Source organism: Diplotaxodon limnothrissa, linkage group LG14, assembly GCF_057381915.1.
Source record: "Diplotaxodon limnothrissa isolate DT_005_m linkage group LG14, D_limnothrissa_male_GT1.1, whole genome shotgun sequence".
NCBI lineage: Eukaryota > Metazoa > Chordata > Actinopteri > Cichliformes > Cichlidae > Diplotaxodon > Diplotaxodon limnothrissa.
Window position 1 is genome coordinate 27,232,747 of NC_140609.1, and position 24,659 is coordinate 27,257,405.

Genomic DNA, 24,659 nt, shown 5'->3' on the forward strand with positions numbered 1-24,659 from the left:
ACCTGTTTTGGCGGGAAAAAGTACACAGCCACTCTGATTGGTGGATTCAAATTCAGCAGCTCTCTCCCTCTGTGTGTTTGTGTGTGTGTGTGTGTGTGTGTGTGTGTGTGTGTGTGTGTGTGTGACAGAGAGAGAGAGAGAGAGAGAAAGCCTTTTAATGGGATGATCTCATTGTAAGATTCAAATTCAATATATTTAGACTGGTTGACTGAATTGGATCTTGTGTGTGTGTCTCTTTGTGCATGTGTGTTTCCTCATGTGTACATATTTGTAATTGTGTGGCTGTCATACATTTTTTTGCAGATTTTTGTCATTTAACAAGTATATTTGAGGGACCCTCAGCATGTTCAGCATTTTTTCAGCTGTCCATTTTGCTTTTCCAATTTTTCTGTTTAACTTATTACTATTGTGCTAAATCATACTATTTCTGCTATTTTATAAGATTTGTGCTAAATCATACTATTTCTGCTATTTTATAAGATTTGTGCTTAATATACTATTTCTGCTTTTATAGGATTTGTGCTTAATATAGTATTTCTGCTTTTTATAAGATTTGTGCTTAATATAGTATTTCTGCTAAATGTAGTATTTATGCTTAATCATACTATTTCTGCTTTTTTTAGGATTTGTGCTTAATATAGTATTTCTGCTAAATTATAGTATTTCTGCTTTTTATAATATTTGTGCTAAAACATAGTCTTAATTTAAAATTACAATATTCATAGTTCATCACAGTGTCTCTGGTAAATCACAATATTTCTGCTATGTTGTACTATTTTTCTAAATCATAGTGTTTCTGTAATGTTTAAGTATTTTTGGCTAAATATATTCTTTCTGTTATCTTATACTATTTCTCCTAAATTCTTGTATTTTTGAGAAGTTATCATGTTTCTGGTAAGTTACAATATTTCTGCTAAGTTCCGCTATGCTATTGTATTTCTGCCAAGTAGTATGTTTCCTCTAAGATATTGCAGTTCTGCTAAGTTATTACATTTTAGCAAAGTTCCTTTGCTTCTGCAAAGTTTTTACAATTTCTGCAACTTTTCAGCTTTTTCAGCTACTTTTTGCATGCAGCTTCAGCTTTAAGCATCCACACTGCATTTTCGCAGGAAATGCAAATTTTTCTAGTTGAAACATTAAGTTTTTTGATGGGCTGGATATCGATTGTTATATGCCTTACTTCACAAATATGTGCATTCATTCATACTTGTTAAACCTTGAAAATAATTTAACTTAAAAATCTAACATAATGCTAATCTAATACTCTCTCTACTAGTAAAACTGATAATGGCTACCCATACTTAGTTCATAAAAAATGTTAATAGGAATTGTTTAAGATTTATGTTGCTATCAACTTTCGAGAACGTTTTTATTAGGAATTGTTTTCGTTAATGGGGTTCAGTAATGACCAAACTTCTATGCTGAAGTTCAAATGAACAATGATGCAATATAAAATAAAAGATTGCACATACAAAAAAAAAAACAACAAACAAGAAAAACTGAGGAAGGCAAATAAGTGCACATCTGTTTCAGGCATGACTTTATTACCCAATAGATTTATTCCAATGGGACAGCTGCACCAGAGTCCAATAAAGGAGCCGCATGGGATTAAAAACAGAAACAGATTGCTTCATCCTTTAACACAACAACAAGAGCAACAGGTGGCATATTCCATCAAGCAGAAAATAATAAGGTCTAATTTAGTTAACATCTGTGTCACAACATGTAACTGTTACATGTTTATTAAATTAAGTCTTTGTTTTGATCTCTTGCTCTCTTGCCTCCTTTCTTTCCTCTGTTTGTTTATTTAAGGTATTATCTCAGTGCTACTGAACTGTGCTGTTCCTTGATCCATAAGTAATTTAATTAAATTTTATTTCAAACTCTTTTTCAAGTTTGAAAGTTTTTATTGCATTGTACAATATTAACATAGGTATAATGAAAAAGCTTTTGATTAATAAGAGAGTTCTGTCTTTGTGCTGGGAATAAGTTTGTGTCTTTAAGAGCTTAAATCAAAAGATTTTATAATATTATACCATACATTTTGAATTCACTGACAAATGTACTATAGTCAGTTTGTAGTACAGTACACACACACATACATACAATAGTAACAGCTGCATTTGACATCTTGCAGTGCCTTTACACCAAAAGAATACAAACTAAACAATCTATTTACTAAAAGAGTAAAATAAATGACAGCTTATGCTAATTCCAAAGTTACGAAACGTTATCCAACTGGTAAATATAATAATTGCTGCAAAATATGGGACAGTGGAATTGTATTTGGCAATTTTCATGGGTATTTTTTTTAAGGATAATCTAATACCAACAGGGCCTGTGTGAACAGAGGTTTCTTAGTTACTAAGTTAAAATAAATAAATAAAAATAACTTTTAAACTACAATGATAACCTGTTGCAATCCCATTCAATCAAATTATAAAAATACAAAAGTATTTTCTTGAGTTTCTTGAGTTGATTACATGGGATTGCACAGTAACAAATTTCAGTCCCTCTAAATTCTTTTACCACTTTTCGGTCACAACCCTAGAATGGGCAGTAGTTTCTATATTCCTTTGAAACAAACTCAGTCCCATGATAATTTTACCAAAGGGCCCTCGGAATCTCTTTATTTCTTTATATTTTTGCAGACATTTTTGATCTCCAAAGATGGAGATTTAGTTGCAAGGCATGAACGCATACATTTAACTCACATACGTTCAAGGATCGTGCAGATCATGCATTTTTAAGCAGCAGGTGTCTCTTTAAATTAAAATGTCACTTTAAATTTTGGGGTCTTCAGTACGGTGTACATTTTAGGACATCGTCAGGTCTCAAGAAAAAAGTTGTCAGGTATCAGACAAAAAATTGTCAGGTCTCAGTTCTCAAAAAAAAAATTGTCAGGTATCAGACAAAAAATTGTCAGGTCTCAGTTCTCAAAAAAAAGTTGTCAGGTATCAGACAAAAAATTGTCAGGTCTCAGTTCTCAAAAAAAAAAAGTTGTCAGGTATCAGACAAAAAATTTTCAGGTCTCAGTTCTCAAGAAAAAACAATTGTCAGGTCTCAGTTCTCAAAAAAAAAAATTGTCAGGTATCAGAAAAAAAATTGTCAGGTATCAGAAAAAAAATTGTCAGGTCTCAGTTCTCAAAAAAAAAAAGTGGTCAGTTCTCAAAAAAAAATTGTCAGGTCTCAGTTCTCAAAAAAAAAATTGTCAGGTCTCAGTTCTCAAAAAAAAAATTGTCAGGTATCAGACAAAAAATTGTCAGGTCTCAGTTCTCAAGAAAAAAGTTGTCAGGTATCACAACTAGAGATGGACCGATCCGATATTACGTATCGGTATCGGTCCGATACTGACCTAAATTACTGGATCGGATATCGGAGAAAAATAAAAAATGTAATCCGATCCATTAAATATCACGAAAGCACCTCACAAAACTTGCAACACGCCGTAACTCACCTCAGAACGTTAGCACGTCGGAGCAGTATGCATCACGTGATAGAGCGGCTGTGGCATGCGGGACCTGTCGGTGGTCTGGATAGCATTTGGAGCTTCGCTAGCAACCCGGCATTTCATCTCCGACAAAGTTATCCCGAGAGAAGTAAAGCAAGTGTGTAAGTCCATCTCTGAATGTTTGTAAAGCATTCCTGCGTTAAGCTTAACAAACGATATATGGAGCGACTGCCTCTTCTTGCTGCTACTTCAATCATGAAACTGCTTAACGATCAGCTGATCGGCTTTTCTGTCGCTAGTCCGTGTCTCTAGTTTGCTTTTGGCCCACTTTGCACCAGAAAGAGGAAACCAGCGGCTGAACAACAGCAGCACGTTTAAGCTTGATCAGCTGTTGTTAGAATGTATTTAATATTACTTTCTACTCGAGGATCTTTTTCTACGTAGCTGACGCTGGTAACTGTGCAGGGGCGGATCTAGCAAAGTTTAGCCAGGGGGGCTGATAGGGCATTAACAGGGAAAAGGGGGCACAAAGACATACTTTTCTTTCTTATTCTCATTTAAAATGTCTAGCTTTTAATAAATAATTATCTGACACCCAAAGTTTTAATTTGATGTAAAATGAATAGAAGTCAATTACTGTATATAGTAACTATTAAGTCTAATATATATACCCTAGTAAGCTATAGTACTTTTTCCTTTGGGAAGGTACCATCTGTGCAGTCTGCAATTTTGTTGAAGAAAGATGTTGAATCTATTTAATATTTCTTGAAAAATAATTGATTTCTGTGCATTTTTTTTCACACTGCATCAAATTAAGGTTGATTACGTCGATTAAGCATCATGAGGTGGAGCGTGAGGGGTGGTTCCCTATTTTTTATTTATTTATTTTTGTTGTTGCTGGGAGTTGGAACCCTATTAGTTAGGTTGCTTAATATTTATGCTAAGTACTCTTTAAAATACCAGAATAGGGAGGATGTGTCATGAATCGCCGTGCGGCAGGCAGGAGGAGGACCCAAACGCAAAACTCACAGACACGGAGATGAACTCAAAATCACAGCTTTAATGCTGGAGTGGCAGAACATAGGAAATACAAAACTAAACTGGGAAAAGTAAACTAACATACGCGAAGAGACACAGGGAGATCCACACAACATGAGGGACGACGTCACGCTGAACAGAGGGAGACGCAGACAGAAATACACAGAGGGTTAACGAGGGGAGTGGGAACACACGGGGAACACAGGTGACACTGATAGCCATAACGAGACAGGGCGGGGTGAACTGAACACTGACGGGAGAGGTGAAACAAGGAGCACAGAGGTTCAGACAGGAGGAGAGAGAGCACGAGTAGAACACCAACGTAACAGGCAGGGGAGACACGGAATAAACACGAAAGGGGACGAGGGCTCATAAATACATAGAGGGCACACAGGGGGGAAGAGAGAGCACGGGGAGAACTTAGACATGATGGGCAGGGGAAGCATGGAATAAAACATAAGGAGAGACGAGGGCTCACAGATACACAGAGGGGCACACAGGGAGACATGAAGGGCAAGGGATCAAAACTAGAAGCCATGGAATAAATCACACAAGTACAATAATACGAAAATCACAAAGAACTAAAAACGCTGGGTCAGGAGACCCAGGACCGTGACAGTATGGTGTAGGTTTAAGTTTATTAGATTGATCAGTATTGCTGAACTATGAAATATTTTTTTTTGCATACAGGTATAACAGAATAGCTTTAGTGTAGTTGTTGTTTTAAACTTGAGTATGAACTTATACAAAATGCAGCAAGATATTTAAAAAACAGTTTTGTTGATTAAAAAACACTATAACGGATTCATATCGGTATCGGCAGATATCCAAATTTATGATATCGGTATCGGACATAAAAAAGTGGTATCGTGCCATCTCTAATCACAACACAAGGTACCATACAGAGAGAAAATCTTCCTGCAGGTGGCGGTGTTGTCATGTCCCACCCAATGAATGTATAAAAGATGGACAACACGACAGCTCCCCAAAAATGAAGCCAAAACGTCTCTATCGCCCCCTGGTGTCTGGCTGCAGTATATACGTCATAAACCCCGCCTCCCCCACGTTAGCGGATGGGACTGGGGTCAGACTAAAATTAATTTATTCTCCTCAGATAATTTTTTTCCAAAGGTTCTTTCTTTTGTTATCAATAGTTCTCATCACGCTTATTGATGTTCAAGGGGTCTCCTCTCCCATAAGTTTGATTCTAATTCCTACCGCGGTGATGTTAAATTGGGGTGAAACGTCATCATAACAGCTTTGACTGGCAGCTGCAGTCACGGAGAAACTTGCGTATCTCTGTTCGGGAATAGCAGATAGAACGTAGGCTTTGAGAGGAGGGCCAGCGTTTACGCTACGAAAACACGACCGAGTGTTTTAACCTGACAGCCTGAGGTGTTCTTCAGTAAACTGGACTACCCGACAGAAGGACCCAAGGCCCTGCTGCACTTTTTCGGTAAGTTAAACGTGTTTGTCAGCTAATCCGTAACTACCGTCCTTAGCTCGGTCCTGAGACCTAGCTAGCTAAGATGAGGACTCGGCTGTCAGGGTTCGTTTAGCTAATCTGTGCAGGTGAATGAATTTACACCGACTAAAGAAATCAAGAGAAACGCTCCGGGCTACTCAGTCACTAATTACTGTTACTGTACTTTTATTACAAGTATTATACTGTAAAAGCAACAGGCTGCATCCTGCTTCAGCTCCTGTGCAGAGCTGATTATTAAATATGTGCAAACAACAGCATGTTTTCAGTCTCTTGCCACATCTGTAAAGACAATAACGTAAAAAAAAAAGAAGCTTGTACCTTGTAGCTCTTCATTAATCAGGAACTATGGATTAAAGTACTGTAGTGTACTGTAATACTGAAAAAAATGTAAGAGAACAACTTCAGATCCTGAGTGTGTGAGGACAGAAGAATCAGCTTTATTTCAATTTTGAGGGATAAAATTTATATTTGAGTTTGATGGTTCTGTTCTCTTTGTGATTACAGGAGCTGCCCTCAGATTCAGACCTCAGCACCACCCAGTGACAGCAGACAGATCATCCAACATGTTCACATGTTAACTGCAAAATGAACTGATGAAAACAATACAAAGGTTAAAGTACCACATGTGCTGTAGTGAAAGCTGCAGCTGTTTTATTGATAAAGTTAAAGACAAAAAAACAAAAGGATTAATCACCCATGTAACTGTGTCACTATATATCAGCATTAACAGGACCTCAGTTTTTATCTCAGACCTGCACAGCTTCCGTTTTAAACACTTGATGTACTCAGCTGTATAAAGAGCACATTTGAGTTTCTCTAACACAATTAAATAAAACCTGATGAAGGTCAAAGGTCACAGTTTTCACAGTTTTTTGCAGATAGTGTGTTATTTACCATAAAGTGATTCAGAGTTATTCATACCAGAGTAACCAGAGAGGATCATATCTTTTTAAATATATAACTTTCTACAGGACTGAATATAATACCTTTGTGTAAAAGTCCGGAGCCTCTGGGGAGTATCCGAGTATTTATAACATTACACAAACCAAAGGTCTCCATCACAGTGTTCATGAAATGCTGGGTTTATCCATCTCCTGGGGCAGGCCTACGGAGGAGTGCTGAAGATTTCCCTGTGAGGGAGCTGCTGGTGAAGATCATGAGTCCTGTTTGATCAATGCGATGAGCTTCAGTGTTCCTGGTGTTTCTTAAATGATGCCTCTTTCAGTGGGTCAACAGAACTTCTGGCACAGGACAGCTGTGATGAAAGAAAGGGAAGAAGTTTCTCCAAACCTCTGGACCCAGGAAACCCAGCTTGGTCCTGATGGTCTCCCTCACTAGTTTCTCTCCAGGGTGAATGTAGCTGTTATACATAATATGGATTATTATTAAATGAAAGGAACAAATTAGACTACACTACTGAAACCTTCTGCTGCTGTTTTTAAAGTTTCCATGTTACCAGGCTGTAGAGATTTAAACAGTTTTAGATCCATTACACTCACAGTCTTAAATGTTAAAATCTCAAAGGACAGCATTATATTTTTGATATTAACAGTAACTCTGGGCTTCTGAGTGTGTAGCCGATCTCATCGCTGTCTAAAAATGGATTAAAAAAAACATAAGAAGTGCTGAATCCTTCAACAACACAGACTATTAGAGTAGCAGCTGTCTGTGTGAAGCACTTGCTGCAGGGTTGCGCCATGAATGTATTCAGCTGCCAACAAAAAGCAGGACTCAGTGCGGGCAACTGCCATGAGTCTGACGATGTTGGGGTGAGACAGTCTCCTAATAAAACAGAAACATCTCCGAATAAAAAACAAAAAAAATCACGTTTCACCACTATCGCTAGCTAGAATGAATTAGCCAGACAAAAATAGTACTGATTTGGTTTCGTACAAAACTAGCTTTCCTTCTCTGATATGTAACTTTCACAACATAACCGCAACTTAATATAACACAACTGTAGCAAAAATATGAACAAAATTTAAACTTACCTTATGTCGTTAGGAGCCTGAACTGCGGTAAAACTCCGGTGAGGTCAATGACCTTACGCTCTCCCACTGTCACACGTTGATGACGTATTTGGAAATCAATTCGGGTGGGACATGACAACACCGCCACCTGCAGGAAGATTTTCTCTCTGGTACCTTGTGTTCTGATACCTGACAACTTTTTTTTTTGAGAACTGAGACCTGACAATTTTTTTTTTGAGAACTGAGACCTGACAATTTTTTTTCTGATACCTGACAAGTTTTTTTTTTTTGAGAACTGAGACCTGACAATTTTTTTTCTGATACCTGACAATTTTTTTTTTTGAGAACTGAGACCTGACAATTTTTTTTCTGATACCTGACAAGTTTTTTTTTTGAGAACTGAGACCTGACAATTTTTTGTCTGATACCTGACAACTTTTTTTTTTTTGAGAAATGAGACCTGACAATTTTTTTTCTGATACCTGACAATTTTTTTTTTGAGAACTGAGACCTGACAATTTTTTGTCTGATACCTGACAATTTTTTTTGAGAACTGAGACCTGACAATTTTTTGTCTGATACCTGACAACTTTTTTTTTTTTTGAGAAATGAGACCTGACAATTTTTTGTCTGATACCTGACAATTTTTTTTGAGAACTGAGATCTGACAACTTTTTGTCTGATACCTGACAACTTTTTTCTTGAGACCTGACGATGTCCTAAAATGTACACCGTACTTCAGTCAAAATTTCATATATGCGCAGAACTTCCACATCCACCATAGTAACATGAAGCAAATATTTAAGCACAGTTTAAAGTACATATAACTCTTCCATATTGTCATGCACACTGTTCCTGTGTTACTTCTTGAGCAATCGTGGCTCAAGAGTTGGGAGTTCGCCTTGTAATCGGAAGGTTGCCGGTTCGAGCCCCGGCTTGGACAGTCTCAGTCGTTGTGTCCTTGGGCAAGACACTTCACCCGTTGCCTACTGGTGGTGGTCAGAGGGCCCGGTGGCGCCAGTGTCCGGCAACCTTGCCTCTGTCAGTGCGCCAGGGTGGCTGTGTAGCTTGCCATCACCAGTGTGTGAATGGGTGAATGACTGAACGTGTAAAGCGCTTTGGGGTCCTTAGGGACTAGTAAAGCGCTATACAAATACAGGCCATTTACCATTTTACCATTTACTTTACAGCCATGGTTGCCCTCCATTCCAGGGACTGTTGAAGATTGCTTTTATGACAACATTCTTGTGCACAACAAACATTAAGAACATTCCAAATTAAATTTTGGCCTTTGCTATATCTATAATATGCTTTGTCTTTTTCCTTATTAGCATATTAATTTATCAGTAAATTTTGTCTCTTTCTAAAAATAGGTTGGCTTGGTGGGGATTTTCAACTGTCAGACTGATTACTAGCTAATTGTGAGAAAATACTAATAAATATAGAGACTTGCATTCTTGAAGGCAGAAACTACTTTTTTTTTGTGCAGAGCTCCCGTCGATCTATTTAACATCATTAATAGGCCTGATCAAGTAGTGACCGAGACCTCTGCTGAGCTTCCTGCATGGTGCCATACACAAAAATTCGAATCACATTTATATTCTTTATTGAAAACAATAATTGATTTAATGGCCTTCAAGACAACACTCTTAAGGAGTAATTGATACTCTTGCTAAAAATCAAACCTATTTTTTGTCATTATTAATTTATAGACAATATTTTATATAAGCTAATAATCATTAATGACTAATCTGTAAGCATATTTAATAATGATTTTAGCAACTGTGTTTCCTAGAACACATTCCTAATAAAAGAACTTCAACATATTCTACTCTATTAACAAACAAATTATATATATTAATAAAATTGTTATTATTATTTTGGTTATCATCATCATCATCATTATTATCATTATTATTATCATTATTATTATTATTATTATTATTATTATTATTATTATTATTATTGTTGTTGTTGTCCAGTGGTGAAGGTCCTGGGTTTCAGTATACTGACTGGCTGATGTCTTTCTGTGTGGAGTTTGCATAGTTTTCCTGGGCTTGTGAGGTTTCTTTCTGGGTGTTCCAACTTCCTCAAATTGTCTAAAGACTCCTGTATTTGACATAGATGTGAGTGTGAATAGCTGTCTGTCTCTTTGTGTTAGCCCTGCCATAGACTGGCAAACAACTGAGGGTGTCCTCTGCCTTTCACCCTATTACAGCTGTGATAGATCCAAAATTCCTGTCACTCCAAACTGAGTGAGCAATGAAGAAAGTGGATGGATATAAGAGCTGATTTACAGGAACAGCTGTAAAAACTTACAGGCCCTTATTGTGTTGGTCTCAGTAAACAGTCGAAGACATTTTTTAGTAAACATTTTTAGGAAACCGGACACATGTGTTATAGCTGATATTCCTAATTAAAAAAAAAAAAGATTACAACAGCAACAACAGTTATTCCATGTACCAATGAGAGTGGCCCATTGTTTTGGCTACACTTTTTTTTTGCTACAGAGAAGAAGCTATAAAACACGTCCCTCTAAGAAGCATGCATGCCAAAGGCAAGGCTCTGAGATGACAACAGTCACATTTGTTTTCCTAACACTGTTCATTTGGGTGTTGTCATGTGAGACATGGCGCAACCTGGACCTGCATGAGCATTATGAAGAAACAAAGGCCTTTGCAGCATTGTGTAAAAATGTTGCCATTCATGACAATGACAGCACAAAACTAATACAGACATGTTACAGGTGAGTAAATTACAACCTGACTGGTGATCTGTGTGTACATGGTTAGCCGGTGTGGTTTTCCCAGAAATTTGGGAGTCTAAATACCATAAATGATAATATGTTTTGATTTCAAATATGTTACAATTTCAAGTCATTAGTATATTACTGTAATTATAGGCAAAGTAACAGGCTCAGTGCTGTGTTATGATACTTTTTTTAGTTTTGCATTTCATATTTAAAAATGGTTTACCATAATTTTATCCTTCCATCTTATTTAAATGAAATTAAGTCATTTTTATGTGCCTACAAATAATGAATAAATGGAAATTCAAGCAATTTGACTGTAAATAAGTGTAATGAATTCATGAAGACTTCTAAAATGCTATTTAAAAATGTTTATAATTCTTTTCTCATTTTTTTAGGACTTCTGAAATTACTGTTGGCTCTAATAATATTTTCACACAAGAGAGGATCAAAACAGACTATACAGTTTTTGTGGATCTGCCTTTGAACTGCATGGTCTCCAATGGGTGTGTACACCTGCTTCAAGAATATAAGTACACTGTGAATGAAGATAAGGGAAGCAAGCATGTACATAAATGTAGAATTCTACAGTTCTTGGTATATTTGCTGTCCAAGACCAACTGTGTTCCCCACCTGACACAGGTAACTGCCGGATTTATGATAGAAAAATAAAATGAATCCTACTGTATAAAAAATGAGATGTGAATTTAGAGCACTGAAACATTTTTGCTCATGCCAATTCAATACAAATTGTAATCCTATGTATTATCTGTAATTAGCCTTCATCCAGATATATTCTAATCATTAAAGGATACATTTAAATTACAGAAATACCAGCCCATCTGTTCTTCTGAGATCTCTGGCACATTGAACCCACATTATTACTCTTGTCCTGGTGTACCACCAGAAAAAAAATGGATTGTATATGCATCTGTAATGTGTACTTTAAGGGCAAACTCATTCTCGTTCCTGTATATAAAGACCCCAAATTCCACAGTGTGTTAATATTTTAATGTTGCTGACAACAAAATGAGCCAAGAATCCTTTGAAAAACTGAAGAGCTTATGTCAAGATTAGCTGCAATAAGATATGTGTGCAATTAATATGTCAAATTGTGTGTTTTGAGATTTTCGTTTTGTCCATCTCCATTTGTTTTGTCTATGATGACGATCCAATAACAGATTATTTTTTTTATTTCATCAGCAGATGTCATCCAAGGTCTATTCAACACACTACCCAAAAGAAGTGTTTCTAACACCAGCAGGTAATAAACAAATAAATACACAAGTTCTTTAATACCGTGCCTGAACAGTTGTATAAAAAAGCGTAACTTTCTTTTCATACAGATGGCGTCAGAGTTACTGTTTACATGGGCAAAATTGTGCAGCCAACAGATTCCAGTAAATGGGTGGGCAAAATTTTTCAGGCAGCTCTGTTGCTGTTTGCAATGCACATGACAAGAATAGAAATGTCATCAAACAGAGACAGCCTGCATCATAACTGCAACTTTTCTGCATCAGTCAACATCTACCAGCCATCTCAGTGGTGTATAATACTTGCATGCTTGACCTGTGTAGTGGGGAGAACTTTTCATGTATTAATTATCTTCAAGGCAGCTCATCCTGTCATGAAATTGTTTTTTTCAACACGCTATCGATTAAATGCCCAACTTGTTGCTGTGTTGCTCATCTGGCTGACCTTTAGTATTTTTCTCCTCAATAATAACATGAAACACATGTCAAAAGACCTACTTATTGAGGGAACTGATGGATCAGCACTGAGATCCTGGGGTGTGTTAAGGCAGATAGAACTATTAGCTACTTTGTGCTGTGTGTTAGTTTCCCTTTCAAGTTTGCGACAATCCATCCTAACAAAAGTCAGTTTCTTGAGTGTCCTTTTTCATGTGCAACTGGTCACCTGCCACCAGAATTCTAGGATTCCAACAAAGTATCTCTTAATTGTCAAGATCAATAGGTTAATATGAAGGTCATTTTCAAGCATCCATCTCTCTCCACTACAGCTGTCATATGAAATGTGAAAACAAAATGAACATTTGTATTAATGCAGATCAAAGATGTATAATAAAAGCATCCATCTGTGTCCTCTTGTACGCCATTTTCCTGTTCTTTTTTTTTTGCCTGTTTGCTCCTTGTGGAAAGAAACATTACTCAGAAGAGTGCGTAGAGCACGTCCCATTAATATTGGTCCAAGAAGTATTGCTTTTATGTTTTTTTAAACACAATTCCATTTTTTTTCACATGAATACAAATATTGTTGTTTGTATATAAACAAAGCACCATCATCAGATAAGAAAAAAGCACAATTTGATGCCAGAAACAATAATAAACAGATAGAATATCTGGCCAGTTAAAAATGAAATACTGATTAGATTACATAATCAAATGTACTTCAGAATATCACACATAATATAGAGTTAATATTAAACCAATATACCATGAAGTATTGTTTAGATTCTCAAAGAACATTTTAATTGCTTGTCTTTTACAAGTCAAATAGCAGAAGTAGAGATAGAAGTAGTTTCAGTGATGCAAAATAACAAAATAATCTTTTGAGAATGGGGAAAGTGCTCACAATCGATGGAGACATTTCTCTGATGATTGAAGAAAAACTATAAAGGTCAGCTCCGAGCACACAACTACTTCAGTGAAGGGGAGGGCAGCTCATGATGAGTATGATCACTTTGATTTTATTCACTCTGCTGGCAAGGATAAAGTCTGACAACAATACATGCAGACTGATTGGACAGACAGGATTCATGGAGTTTTCTAAAGAAGGTGATTTAATTATAGGAGGACTTTTCTCTATGTCTAGTACAAGGACACTTATAGATAATAACTACCAAGCACTTCCATACACATACTGCACAAAGTAAGTGAATATGATTAAAATAAATAAATAACAGCTGTATGTTATGCTAGTAGAATACTTCATGTCTTTCTGATATAGTGCATTATGATAATGTGAAATATTTTTTTTATGTGTATAGCATCAACAGTTGACCCTTTCTTTACAGACGGAATGACAGGGAACTGAAATTTGCCAGGACAATGATTTTTACTGTGGAGGAGATCAATAGAGATGCTATACTGCTTCCTGGAGTGAGTCTGAGTTATAGGGTGTATAATGGCTGCGGGAGTGAAAACCTAATACGGGCAGCTGTAGAGGCTATAAGTGGAGAGAATTCAAAAAGCTGCAGTGATCAGGTCCAGGCTCTAGTTGGCCATTCTTCATCAGGAGTAAGTGGAGACATAAACCTCATATTAAGTTCACTATCAGTTCCACAGGTGAGCAGAAGTGACTGGGAGGGATAACTTTTGAATACTGTTTATTGAGTTTGTCTATCTTTAAAACATAAAAAGGATTGTTGTGTTTGCTTTTTTTTTTTTGAAGGTGAGTCACCTTTCAACCTGTGCTTGCTTAAGTGACAGAAGACTTTACCCCACCTTCTTCAGAACGGTGCCAAGTGACCGCTACCAAATCAGTGGTCTAGCACAGCTTATGAAATATTTTGACTGGCACTGGGTGGGAGTTATTTATTCAATAGGCATGTACTCAGAGGATGGTACAGCTGACTTTGTTAAGGAAGCAAAGAAAGAAGGCATATGTATTGAATACAGTCTGCCCTACTCACAAACAAGCAAAAAACTTTTCAGTGTTATTCTAGACACACTACTGGAGTCCTCATCAAATGTGGTCCTCTTGTTTATGTCCTTGTCTTATGCCAAATCATTCCTGTCAGAAATTGAAACTTATAAAATTACTGGAAAGCAGTGGATTGGCACAGAGTCATAGATAATGCAACCAGACCTGGCTTCTGCTGACAGAAAGCACATTTTACATGGGGCAATGGGCTTTGCGCTCCCTCAGGCATCCATACCAGGTCTTGGAGAATTCTTACTTGGTTTGAAGCCTTCTGATGAGCCACAGAGTGCATTAATTAAAGCTTTCTGGGAGGAATTCTTTGACTGCAGCTACTCTCCATCAAACACTTCTACTATGTGTACTGGTGCAGAGGACCTGCGAACAGTCTCAAATGATTACACAGATGTGGCATATTTCAGGGAAGAGAATAATGTATATAAAGCGGTGTATTCAGTAGCATATGCCCTACACACTCTACTGCAATGTCAGAATGGCTCAAATCCTACAACAGGGAAGCTTTGTGTGAACAAAAATGAGGTTCAACCTAAGTTGGTAAGTCCTAATATATCGAAATTATTTGATCTTTGTCTCTAATCATTAAATTTATTGTTGTTTTCTGTTTGTTTTCTGTTAAATTCTGACTATTTAATGATTTTATATATGACAAAATGTGCTAATTGTCTTTCTGTAGGTGCTCGAACACATTAAGTATGTGAACTTCACAACTAAGAATGGGGTCAGGGTTTTATTTGATGAATATGGGCAATCAGTTGCCCTCTATGACTTAGTAAACTGGCAGATGAAAGAGGACGGCTCTGCTGAAATTAGTATTATTGGTCAATATGATGCCTCTTTTCCAAAGGAGGAAAGATTCAGACTAAAAGAAGATGTCATCATAGTTTGGGGAGGAAACAGTAGTGAGGTAATTTCCCTCAACACTATGGACATTTCATAGATTTAAAAATAATCTTTTCTTCACAGCAGTTTTAGAAACATTTTAATGTTATTAAGAAAACATATTTTGTGTTTCAGTATTGAGTTTTAACATGTTGAATTTTGCCGAATCAGGTTCCCAGGTCTGTCTGCAGAGAACCATGTCTGCCAGGGACTCGAAAGGCTATAAACAAGAATAAGCCTGTTTGCTGCTTTGACTGCTTTAAATGCCCCGAGGGAACAATTAGTAATCAGACAAGTGAGTAAGGATACCTATTTAAAATCAGTTCTAGTGTCCTGAATGAATATATATCAAAAACATTTAAATATTTGAACCACCGAATGTTTCAATTGATTATATATCTTGGATATACTATACTTATATTTTCTGTCATTTACATCTGTCACAGATTCTCCTGACTGTTTGCTCTGTCCACCTGAATTTTGGCCAAATGAAAACAGAGACAAGTGTCTTCCAAAACCTACTGAATACCTTTCCTACAAAGAGATCATGGGGGCACTTTTAACTGCATTTAGTTGTATTGGTGTGTTTTTAGCACTAATGATATCAGTAATATTTTTGACTCATAAAGAGACTCCTGTTGTAAGAGCAAACAACTCTGAGCTGAGCTTCCTGCTGTTATTCTCACTGAAACTGTGTTTCCTGTGTTCTCTGACGTTCATCGGGCGTCCCTCCGAGTGGTCCTGCATGCTACGACACACAGCATTTGGCATTACCTTCGTTCTCTGTATCTCTTGCGTTCTGGGGAAAACAATAGTGGTTTTAATGGCCTTCAGAGCTACACTTCCAAGCAGTAATGTCATGAAGTGGTTTGGGCCTGTACAACAGAGGCTCACTGTTCTGATATTTACTCTGATTCAGGTTATGATATGTATACTTTGGCTAACAATAAACCCCCCATTCCCAAACATGAACATTGACTACTATAAAGAAAAGATCATCTTAGAGTGTGCTCTGGGTTCAGCTGTTGGATTCTGGGCTGTCCTGGGTTATATTGGACTTCTTGCTATCTTGTGTTTTATACTTGCTTTTCTTGCTAGAAAACTGCCAGATAGCTTTAATGAGGCCAAACTGATCACTTTCAGTATGCTGATATTCTGTGCAGTATGGATCACATTTATCCCTGCATATGTCAGCTCTCCAGGGAAATTCACTGTAGCTGTGGAAATATTTGCCATTCTGGCATCAAGTTTTGGTTTGTTGGTGTGCATTTTTGTTCCAAAATGTTATATAATCATATTTAGGCCAGAACAAAATTCTAAAAAGCATTTGATGGGAAAAATACCACTAAGAACGATGTAATTTGTAATTTATTTGGTCCTGGTGTATGAATCATAGAAATAATTTTACTGTATCTGTGTAGTCTGTTTTAATTTTTTTAGCTGTGAGATGCTGAATAAACTGAAAACATAGATTAAAGGTTTTTTTCCTCTTTTCTGTTTATCCGGGAGGCTGTTGAGTAAAGGAATATAAAATTTGAACTTAACTACTACATATATTTGACACAAGCTTCATTTGTAATATGTTTCAAACCTTCTTTGATACATTTTCACACAGAGTGTGTGAATGTGTGTGTGAATGGGTGAATGACTGAATATAGTGTAAAGCGCTTTGGGGTCCTTAGGGAATAACTAAAGCACTATACAAATACAGGCCATTTACCATTTACCAGAGAAGCTTTTTCCAATGTTCTTTCTTTTTTTTCATTATGTTCTTTTTCAGTGAGAATGTAATAATTTAGATGGTTTAGCGGTTTGTTTTCTTTAGCTATTTGTTACCCTTTGTTTATTGGCACATTCTTCTGTATTTTAACTTTACAGCCTGCAAAGAAAATATCTAAATCATCTTTAAAAACAAATAAACTGCCTAAAAATTCTACTTGTTTTGTCAAATCTTACTTAAAAATGCCATTATTGCAGGGCAGAATTACCCCCTTGTGCAGTTCTGGGGCGTACTAGTGTTACTTGAAAAGTAATTAATTATATTATATATATTACTTTACGAAGTTATGAAGTATCATAATATATATATTATACATATTCCACTCTCGCCCCTGTGGGCAGTCTCTCCTTTAAGCTCAGGTCCTCTGCCAGAGGCCTGGGAGCTTGAGGGTCCTGCACAGTATCTTAGCTGTTCCTAGGACTGAACTCTTCTGGACAGAGATCTCGGATGTTGTTCGGTATCGCTATGTCTAGCACTACGGCCGTCTTCTTCTGCTTGTCTACCACTACAACATCCGGTTGGTTAGTCACCACCATCTTATCTGTCTGTATCTGGAAGTCCCACACGAACTTAGTTCGGTCATTCTCAACCACCCTTGGGATTGTCTCCCATTCTGACCTCGGGACTCTAGGCCATACTCAGCACAGACGTCTTATACTATGTTACTAAAATTAGCTACATCTAAATCAGGTTGGGATTTTAACTGCTCCCTTCACATTTTCAGGCAAATAGAGCTAGCACTGCTTAGTGAGATTTTGAATTGCATTTCATATTGAAGGCGTGACATGCTTTTTGTATGTATTTAGTAGAATTGTTGTTGCGATTTGGCTATATAAATAATTTGGCTATATTTTCAAAGCAATAAAAATAGTTAAATTCCTAAAAACTTTACTTTGTTTTAGTAAAGACCAATGTTCCGTCTAATTTTTCATGTGTCGGAGCGAACACACAAACTCCCTAAGCGGTCCCTTGGACCACTGTGAGCAACATTAGACGAGAGCACTGTGGTCACGCCAGCATCGACTCCATCCATGGTTTATTAAGATAATCAAATTACAGCATTTACATTTATGTTAGACTACTTTTAATTAACTGCTTTATCCCACTTACAATGAAAATTAAAAAAGAAAATCTTGTTCATGACCTGTGTAGTATGTTAACACTATTGGAAGTAAAAACAACTTGAACTCCAATTTTGAAAACACAAATTTCTTTCTTTCTTTCTTTCTTTCTTTCTTTTTTAATAAAGCTCTGACTTGTATTATGAGTATGAGTCTGTGGTCTGGGAGAGAGTCCTGTAACTCTCTGTCTGCAAAATACAGTATATAATGACCAGTGCTGGGCAATTAATTATATGGTTACTTCTTTAAAAGAGTAACTGAGTTATGCAAACAACAAAGTTTTTTGCAGCTGTTTACCTAAAAATGCAGCCAAGGCGTTTTTTTAAATAAACATTTCAAACTATTTACAGAACAATCAGCTGTTCTGCATTAAATTTGATGCCACATAAATTATTTGTGCCACTCCAAAAAATAATTTCTGTCCACTATGAGATAAAGGAGAACAACAGCCTGATACCTGCAGGCCTGACAACAGGAGATGTATCACTCCTGTAAAACCTGTAACATTCAGCAATGGCCTCATTGTTCTGACACACACAGCAAAACTATTGACTACACTACACACTAACTACACAAGATTTACGCTAAACGTCGAAAATCTCTCACATCTCAAAACACCGCCGTCACTCCTAAAACTTCCCCCCTTCCTAAACAACTAAATGCCATGTTGCCATATCATTTTTTGATTGGTCGACATGGTACTTTTTTCGACGAATAGGAATGGGTGGGGTTTTTAGTTTTGTCTTTGCTCACAGGCAGAGAGTGCTTTTGAGCGTTTTCCTTATAAAACGCAGTTTTTACCATTTCTTCCCGCAGTAAATATAAACAATGATAGTATTCAGGAAGAAAACCAAACATTGCATATATTTTTATCACAACTCTGGTTTTACGTGGCCTATCAACACAATTTAAAAACTGGTACAAAGTCCACACTTTTTCCGTCAATTGTTCCGTCTGTCCTGCTCACATCTCCAATGGTTGTACACGTTGTCATTAACGTGGCTTCACTCCACATCAGCCACGACAGTTTGCTAGCTAAAACACTGGTGTCGGCACGTAAGGGCGCTGTCATAGCCTGTCAACGACATTGATTAGCTGCGTATATACGAATGTGAATCGCATTATTGGCTGGACTATGGGATTGGGGGGCATCGTTCTAATCCCATACGGGAGCAGCCAGTCACTCACTGACTAACACTGCAAAACAGAATTGTTAAAGTATTAATTTTAATTTCAATTCAGGTTAGATTTTTTTCTGTGCGCAACACAGATTTTCTGTGAGCAGAGACCATGCCAGCAGTGCGCAATTGCGCACGCGCACAGCTTAGAGGGAACATTGGTGAAGACATAGTCTATCCTTTGTTAAGCACAACCTGCAAAATTGAAACAATTATTAATAACTTTAACCTCAGATAATCCCAGTTTCATGTAAAATGATGATCTGAGATGTTCAGGTAATATAATGTATACTTTATTAATCCCCGTGGGGAAATTGCTTCAGTTTAAGACATTGCAGATATCCCTACAATAGACCCTACAATTATTATTGTAGGGTCTACCTTATAATACAAAGTGCCATGAGGTGACTGTTGTTGTGATTTAGCACTGTATAAATGAAACTGAATAAAATTGAATAGATACTTAGTTACTATTCAGTACATTATTTGCATTTGACACTCTTTGAATTATCAGTGTGTTGAATAAACTGCTTTATCTGTAGGGAATTGATTACATGTGGACATGTCTGTTACGTTACATGCAGCACTGGATATGTGAACCTTCTTTTGAGCAGTCACCTTTTCTTGTTGTGCTCAGATTGCTGCCTTGGGATATTTGCCTTTGTCCAGCTCATTATAAAAGCTCTATCCTCATTTGATTTTAGAAGTGCAGTGTAAACATGCAGAGAACTGTTTTTGTTTTTCTTTCCATACAGTACTTGAGCATAGTTTCTGGCTGTGAGCTGCTTGGCAAATTTAACATGCCAAGTTTGTTTGAGCAGGGTGACATAATGATCGGTGGGATTTTTCCAGTTTTTAACAAAGAGGTCAGCAGCACTTATACTTTTGAGAGTGAGCCTCCTGGAGTGAATTGTGCAGTGTAAGTCTTGATACATTAGACTTCTCCATACATGCTTCTTTACGCTTGCATCTTTAATGTTATGTTACATAGAATTGTTCAGCAGCAATTCTATAATTGTGATTTTTTGTAATGACACATTTTAGGTTTGACCTACGAGCTTTTCGATGGACACAGGCGATGATGTTTGCTGTTGCAGAAATAAACAATGATCCTGCTTTCCTTCCAAATATATCTCTTGGTTATAGGATCCTTAACTCATGCTCATCTCCTACTAACACTTTACGTGCTGCACTAACACTAGTTAGCAGACCACAGGGGATAAAAGCTACTGCTTGTTCTCCAACAATATCTTCAGTCATAGCAGAGGCAGGATCATCTCAGTCCTTAGCTGTCGCTGGAACTCTTGGACCATTTCAAGTGCCAATAGTAAGAGATAAAGTTGTTTATTAAGCGATGTTAAGGCTTTGTTATGCTTTATTAGGCAATTTCTTAGAATATTTTCATCACATTTTGTTGGTGTTGCTTTTTTCTTCCACTACAGATAAGTTACTTCTCAACGTGTGCTTGTCTGAGTGACAGAACTAAATATCCTACATTTTTTAGAACAATCCCCAGCGACTACTTCCAGGCAAAGGCATTGGCTGCACTGGTCAAACATTTTGGATGGCAGTGGATTGGAGCCATACAGTCAGATAATGATTATGGACGTAATGCAATTCTTGCTTTTAAGCAGGAGGTTGAAAAGCTTGGGGTTTGCATTGCTTTTGTTGGGTCAGTTCTACGTACATATACAAGGGATAAAATTCTAGACGCTGTAGAAATGATTAAACAGTCAACTGTCAAAGTAATTCTAGCTTTTGCTCCTGAGGGTGACTTTTCTCCTTTGATGAAGGAAGTAGTAAAACAAAACATTACAGGGATCCAGTGGCTTGGTAGTGAGGCTTGGATAACAGCACCTCAGCCCTCCACACCTGAAATATACACAGCTTTTGGTGGCGCCCTGGGATTTGTAATGCAGAAGATGGCTATTCCTAAACTTAAACACTTTCTTACAAGTAATAGTCCTTATAAAGATCCACATGCACCTTTCGTGAAGGAGTTCTGGCAGATAATGGTGGGCTGCACACCTGTTTTGCCAGGGGTACATGCAGATACTGAGGACACAACCAAAAGATGTACAGGCAATGAAACATTAATGAATTCTGAGCATGTTTTCTTCAATGTCACAGAGCTCAGAGTGACCTATAATGTCTATAAAGCAGTTTATGCTATTGCACATGCTCTGCATCAGCTGGTATTTTGCCAACCAGTTGGAGCAAAAACAGTAAATCCATGTTTGAATCTTTCAGAAATTCAGCCCAAGGAGGTGAGAAATAATCAACTGAAATTTTTCTGAATTATTAGATAAATTATAATAATAATTAATAATAATAATAATAATAATTAGTCATTTATAAACTTATAAAAATCTAATGAATAATCACTCTGTTTTTTCAGGTCAGTAATAGCTTGCAAAAAGTGAATTTCATAAATCAGTTTGGAGATAAGGTGTTTTTTGATGAGAATGGCGATCCTCCTGCTTCTTATGAAATTATTAACTGGCAGTTGACAAATGGAAAAGTGCAACATGTGACACTTGGTAATTTTACATCTGCTGCAAATGGTGATTACAAGCTCAGCATTGAAGAGGAGAAAGTAGTGTGGAGGACAGGAAAAATGGTAATTATACTGTAATTTTCCATTGCAGTATTGAATTTGACAACTGTATGTTCTCCTGAATGTTAATGTGACATGTCTTTTGCCACAGGTCCCCACATCGGTGTGTTCTAATGGTTGTCCAGCAGGAACCAGGAAAGCTCAAATTAAGGGAAAACCTATATGTTGTTTTGACTGTGTTCCCTGTGCTGAGGGAACTATAGCCAACTCAACAGGTATACTATACCGCCCCCCAGTCCCACTCATCCTGCCAAAAAGAAGGAAACAAAAGACATAGTGTGATGTACTCAGTGTTTGTTTATGTTTCAGGTTTAAAAAAATATATGCACATCTAGATACACAACACAGCCTTTCTATTTATTCTCAACAGGTGCAGCAGACTGCACACCTTGTCCAAAGGAATACTGGTCCAATGAGAGAAAAGATGATTGCATTCCTAGAACAATTGAGTTCCTGAAATATCATGAGCCTATGGGAATAGCTCTAACACTTGTATCCCTGTTAGGGGCCTCTCTCTCCTTGGCGACAATGGTGGTTTTTATCAACTACAGAGAAACTCCTGTGATAAAAGCCAGCAACTTTGAGCTGAGCTCTTTCTTATTGTTTTCTCTTTTTCTGTGTTTTCTCTGTCCTCTCACTTTTCTTGGTCAACCAACAGTCTGGACATGCATGCTGCGTCACACCGCTTTTGGTGTGACATTTGCTCTTTGCATTTCCTGTGTCTTGGGAAAAACCATTGTTGTTGTCACAGCCTTCAAAGCCACATTTCCTGGCAACAAAGTTGCTGGAAAGTTTGGTCACGCACAACAAAGAATTATTGTTTGCTCCTGCACTTTGATTCAAATAGTAATATGTGTGTTGTGGCTGACTTTAAGCCCACCTTACCCACATAAGTTGTTTACATACAGCAATAGAATGATTGCTCTGGAATGTAACACAGGCTCTGAGTTTGCTTTTTATGCAGTGTTGGGATACATAGGGATCCTTGCAATCATTTGTTTGATCCTGGCATTTATGGCAAGAAAACTTCCTGATAATTTCAATGAAGCCAAATTGATCACATTCAGCCTGCTGATATTCTGTGCTGTGTGGATTACCTTCATCCCAGCATACATCAGCTCTCCTGGAAAGTTCACTGTAGCTGTAGAAATATTTGCAATTTTGTCTTCAGCTTTTGGCTTATTAATTTGTACTTTTGCACCCAAGTGTTACATAATAATTCTTAAGCCAGAAAAAAATACCAAGAAACATGTTATAGGAAAAAGTATTAAGTAAAAAAATATATAATTCCTCAATTTTAAAACACCAGTTTTATGTTTCTAAATGCAAGTTGTATGGGCGCTGGAGCTTATCCCAGCCATCATAGGGCAAGCCAGGGGGATAATTTCCAGGTGGGTTAGGGGGTTACGACCCCCCCCCAATAATCGGACCCAACCAATGTAACCCCCCCCCAATAAAGTTATGTATCGTTTTGCATAAATAGGCTGTTGATTTTCTTTACTCATTTCAGGTATCACCAGCAAAATAGTTGCATGTTGAATCATCTGGGAATTTACCCAGATTTATTTATTTATTTATTCAGACAGAGATCTTGACCTCCCCAATGTTCAGCACAAAATTATGCCAATGGGGCAAGAGGAGGGGTACACCCTGGACAGACTGCCAGTCTTTTGGAAGGCTAACACATAGGCACGTGGCTGCATGTGGTCTTTGGACTGTGGGCAGAAGCCAAAGTACGTGGACAGAACCCATGTAAACACGGGGAGAACATGCGAACTCCACACAGAAAGGTCCCAGCCAGACATTGGTGTCAAACAGTGCTAACCACCATGCCATCATGCTGCCTTTGAAATATATGTATATTTCAATAATAGATATTGAGCCACTTAATATTGTAAATACTTTATGTACAAAATTACAGTACACTGCAAAACATTAAATATGCTGCAGAAAGAAATGGATGTGAGTAATTATTTGCATACCTGTATACAGTGTCAATCTATTTACATTTTATTTTCACACAACATTTAGGGAGCTTCAGTTGGATGTTTACACAGTTTAAATAATGATGGCTGGCAGAAGGAACTTTAATGACTTTTCTGTTTTACTCTTCCAGTGGCTGTTCTCATTTTTACTTAGAAAATGCCCATTTAAAAATTTTCCAGCTGCCTATAGAGCTACTATTAATGGAGGACCTACAGCTAAATTCAGAATGACAGAAAGAATAGGAAAAAGCTTTATTCAATTAGATTCATAGAATTTGTTTGAGGTTCAGTGCAATTACAGGCAGATCTAACTATTTTAACAGGCAGAGATCATTTGGAAGAACTGAACATGTATTATTGTAGGGTCTACCTTGAGGTGTTGTTATGATTTGGTACTGTAAAACGTATTTTTCGGACCATAAGGTGCACTGTCGATGAACGGGTCTGTTTTCATACATAACGTGCACGGATTATAAGGCGCATTAAGCAAAACAAAACAGTCAGCTCAATCAAATTTTACTTGACTCATTCTTATTGCTTCCTCCACTTCTGTACCATTGATTTGAATTCTCTCGCAGCTGCTGTATTCCCATGTTTTTGCAGTATATTAATGACTAACCTCATATTGTGGATGGATTATCACAGTTGTTCTCGTGACTGAAGTTTGGTCCGTTTACATCATCCTGCCATGCGATTGCATTTGTCCCTCACCATCTGGAACACT

The 24,659-nt window shown here is 37.2% G+C and overlaps 2 protein-coding genes and 1 pseudogene across 2 annotated transcripts; all 3 read left to right on the plus strand.

Moving 5' to 3' along the window:
• Positions 1-12,063: 12,063 nt before the first annotated feature.
• On the plus strand, positions 12,064-12,678 carry LOC146618995 (uncharacterized). Its single transcript, XM_085370148.1, has one exon. It carries the CDS (start codon positions 12,064-12,066, stop codon positions 12,676-12,678), a length of 615 nt encoding a protein of 204 aa, XP_085226274.1.
• Positions 12,679-13,377: 699 nt separating this feature from the next.
• On the plus strand, positions 13,378-16,614 carry LOC146618996 (extracellular calcium-sensing receptor-like; annotated as a pseudogene).
• Positions 16,615-20,124: 3,510 nt separating this feature from the next.
• Positions 20,125-23,225, plus strand: LOC146618997 (extracellular calcium-sensing receptor-like). Its single transcript, XM_085370881.1, has 6 exons — positions 20,125-20,252; positions 20,378-20,660; positions 20,776-21,600; positions 21,732-21,953; positions 22,042-22,165; positions 22,321-23,225. Exons 1-6 carry the CDS (start codon positions 20,134-20,136, stop codon positions 23,223-23,225), a joined length of 2,478 nt encoding a protein of 825 aa, XP_085227007.1. The 5' UTR covers positions 20,125-20,133.
• The last annotated feature ends 1,434 nt before the right edge of the window (positions 23,226-24,659 follow it).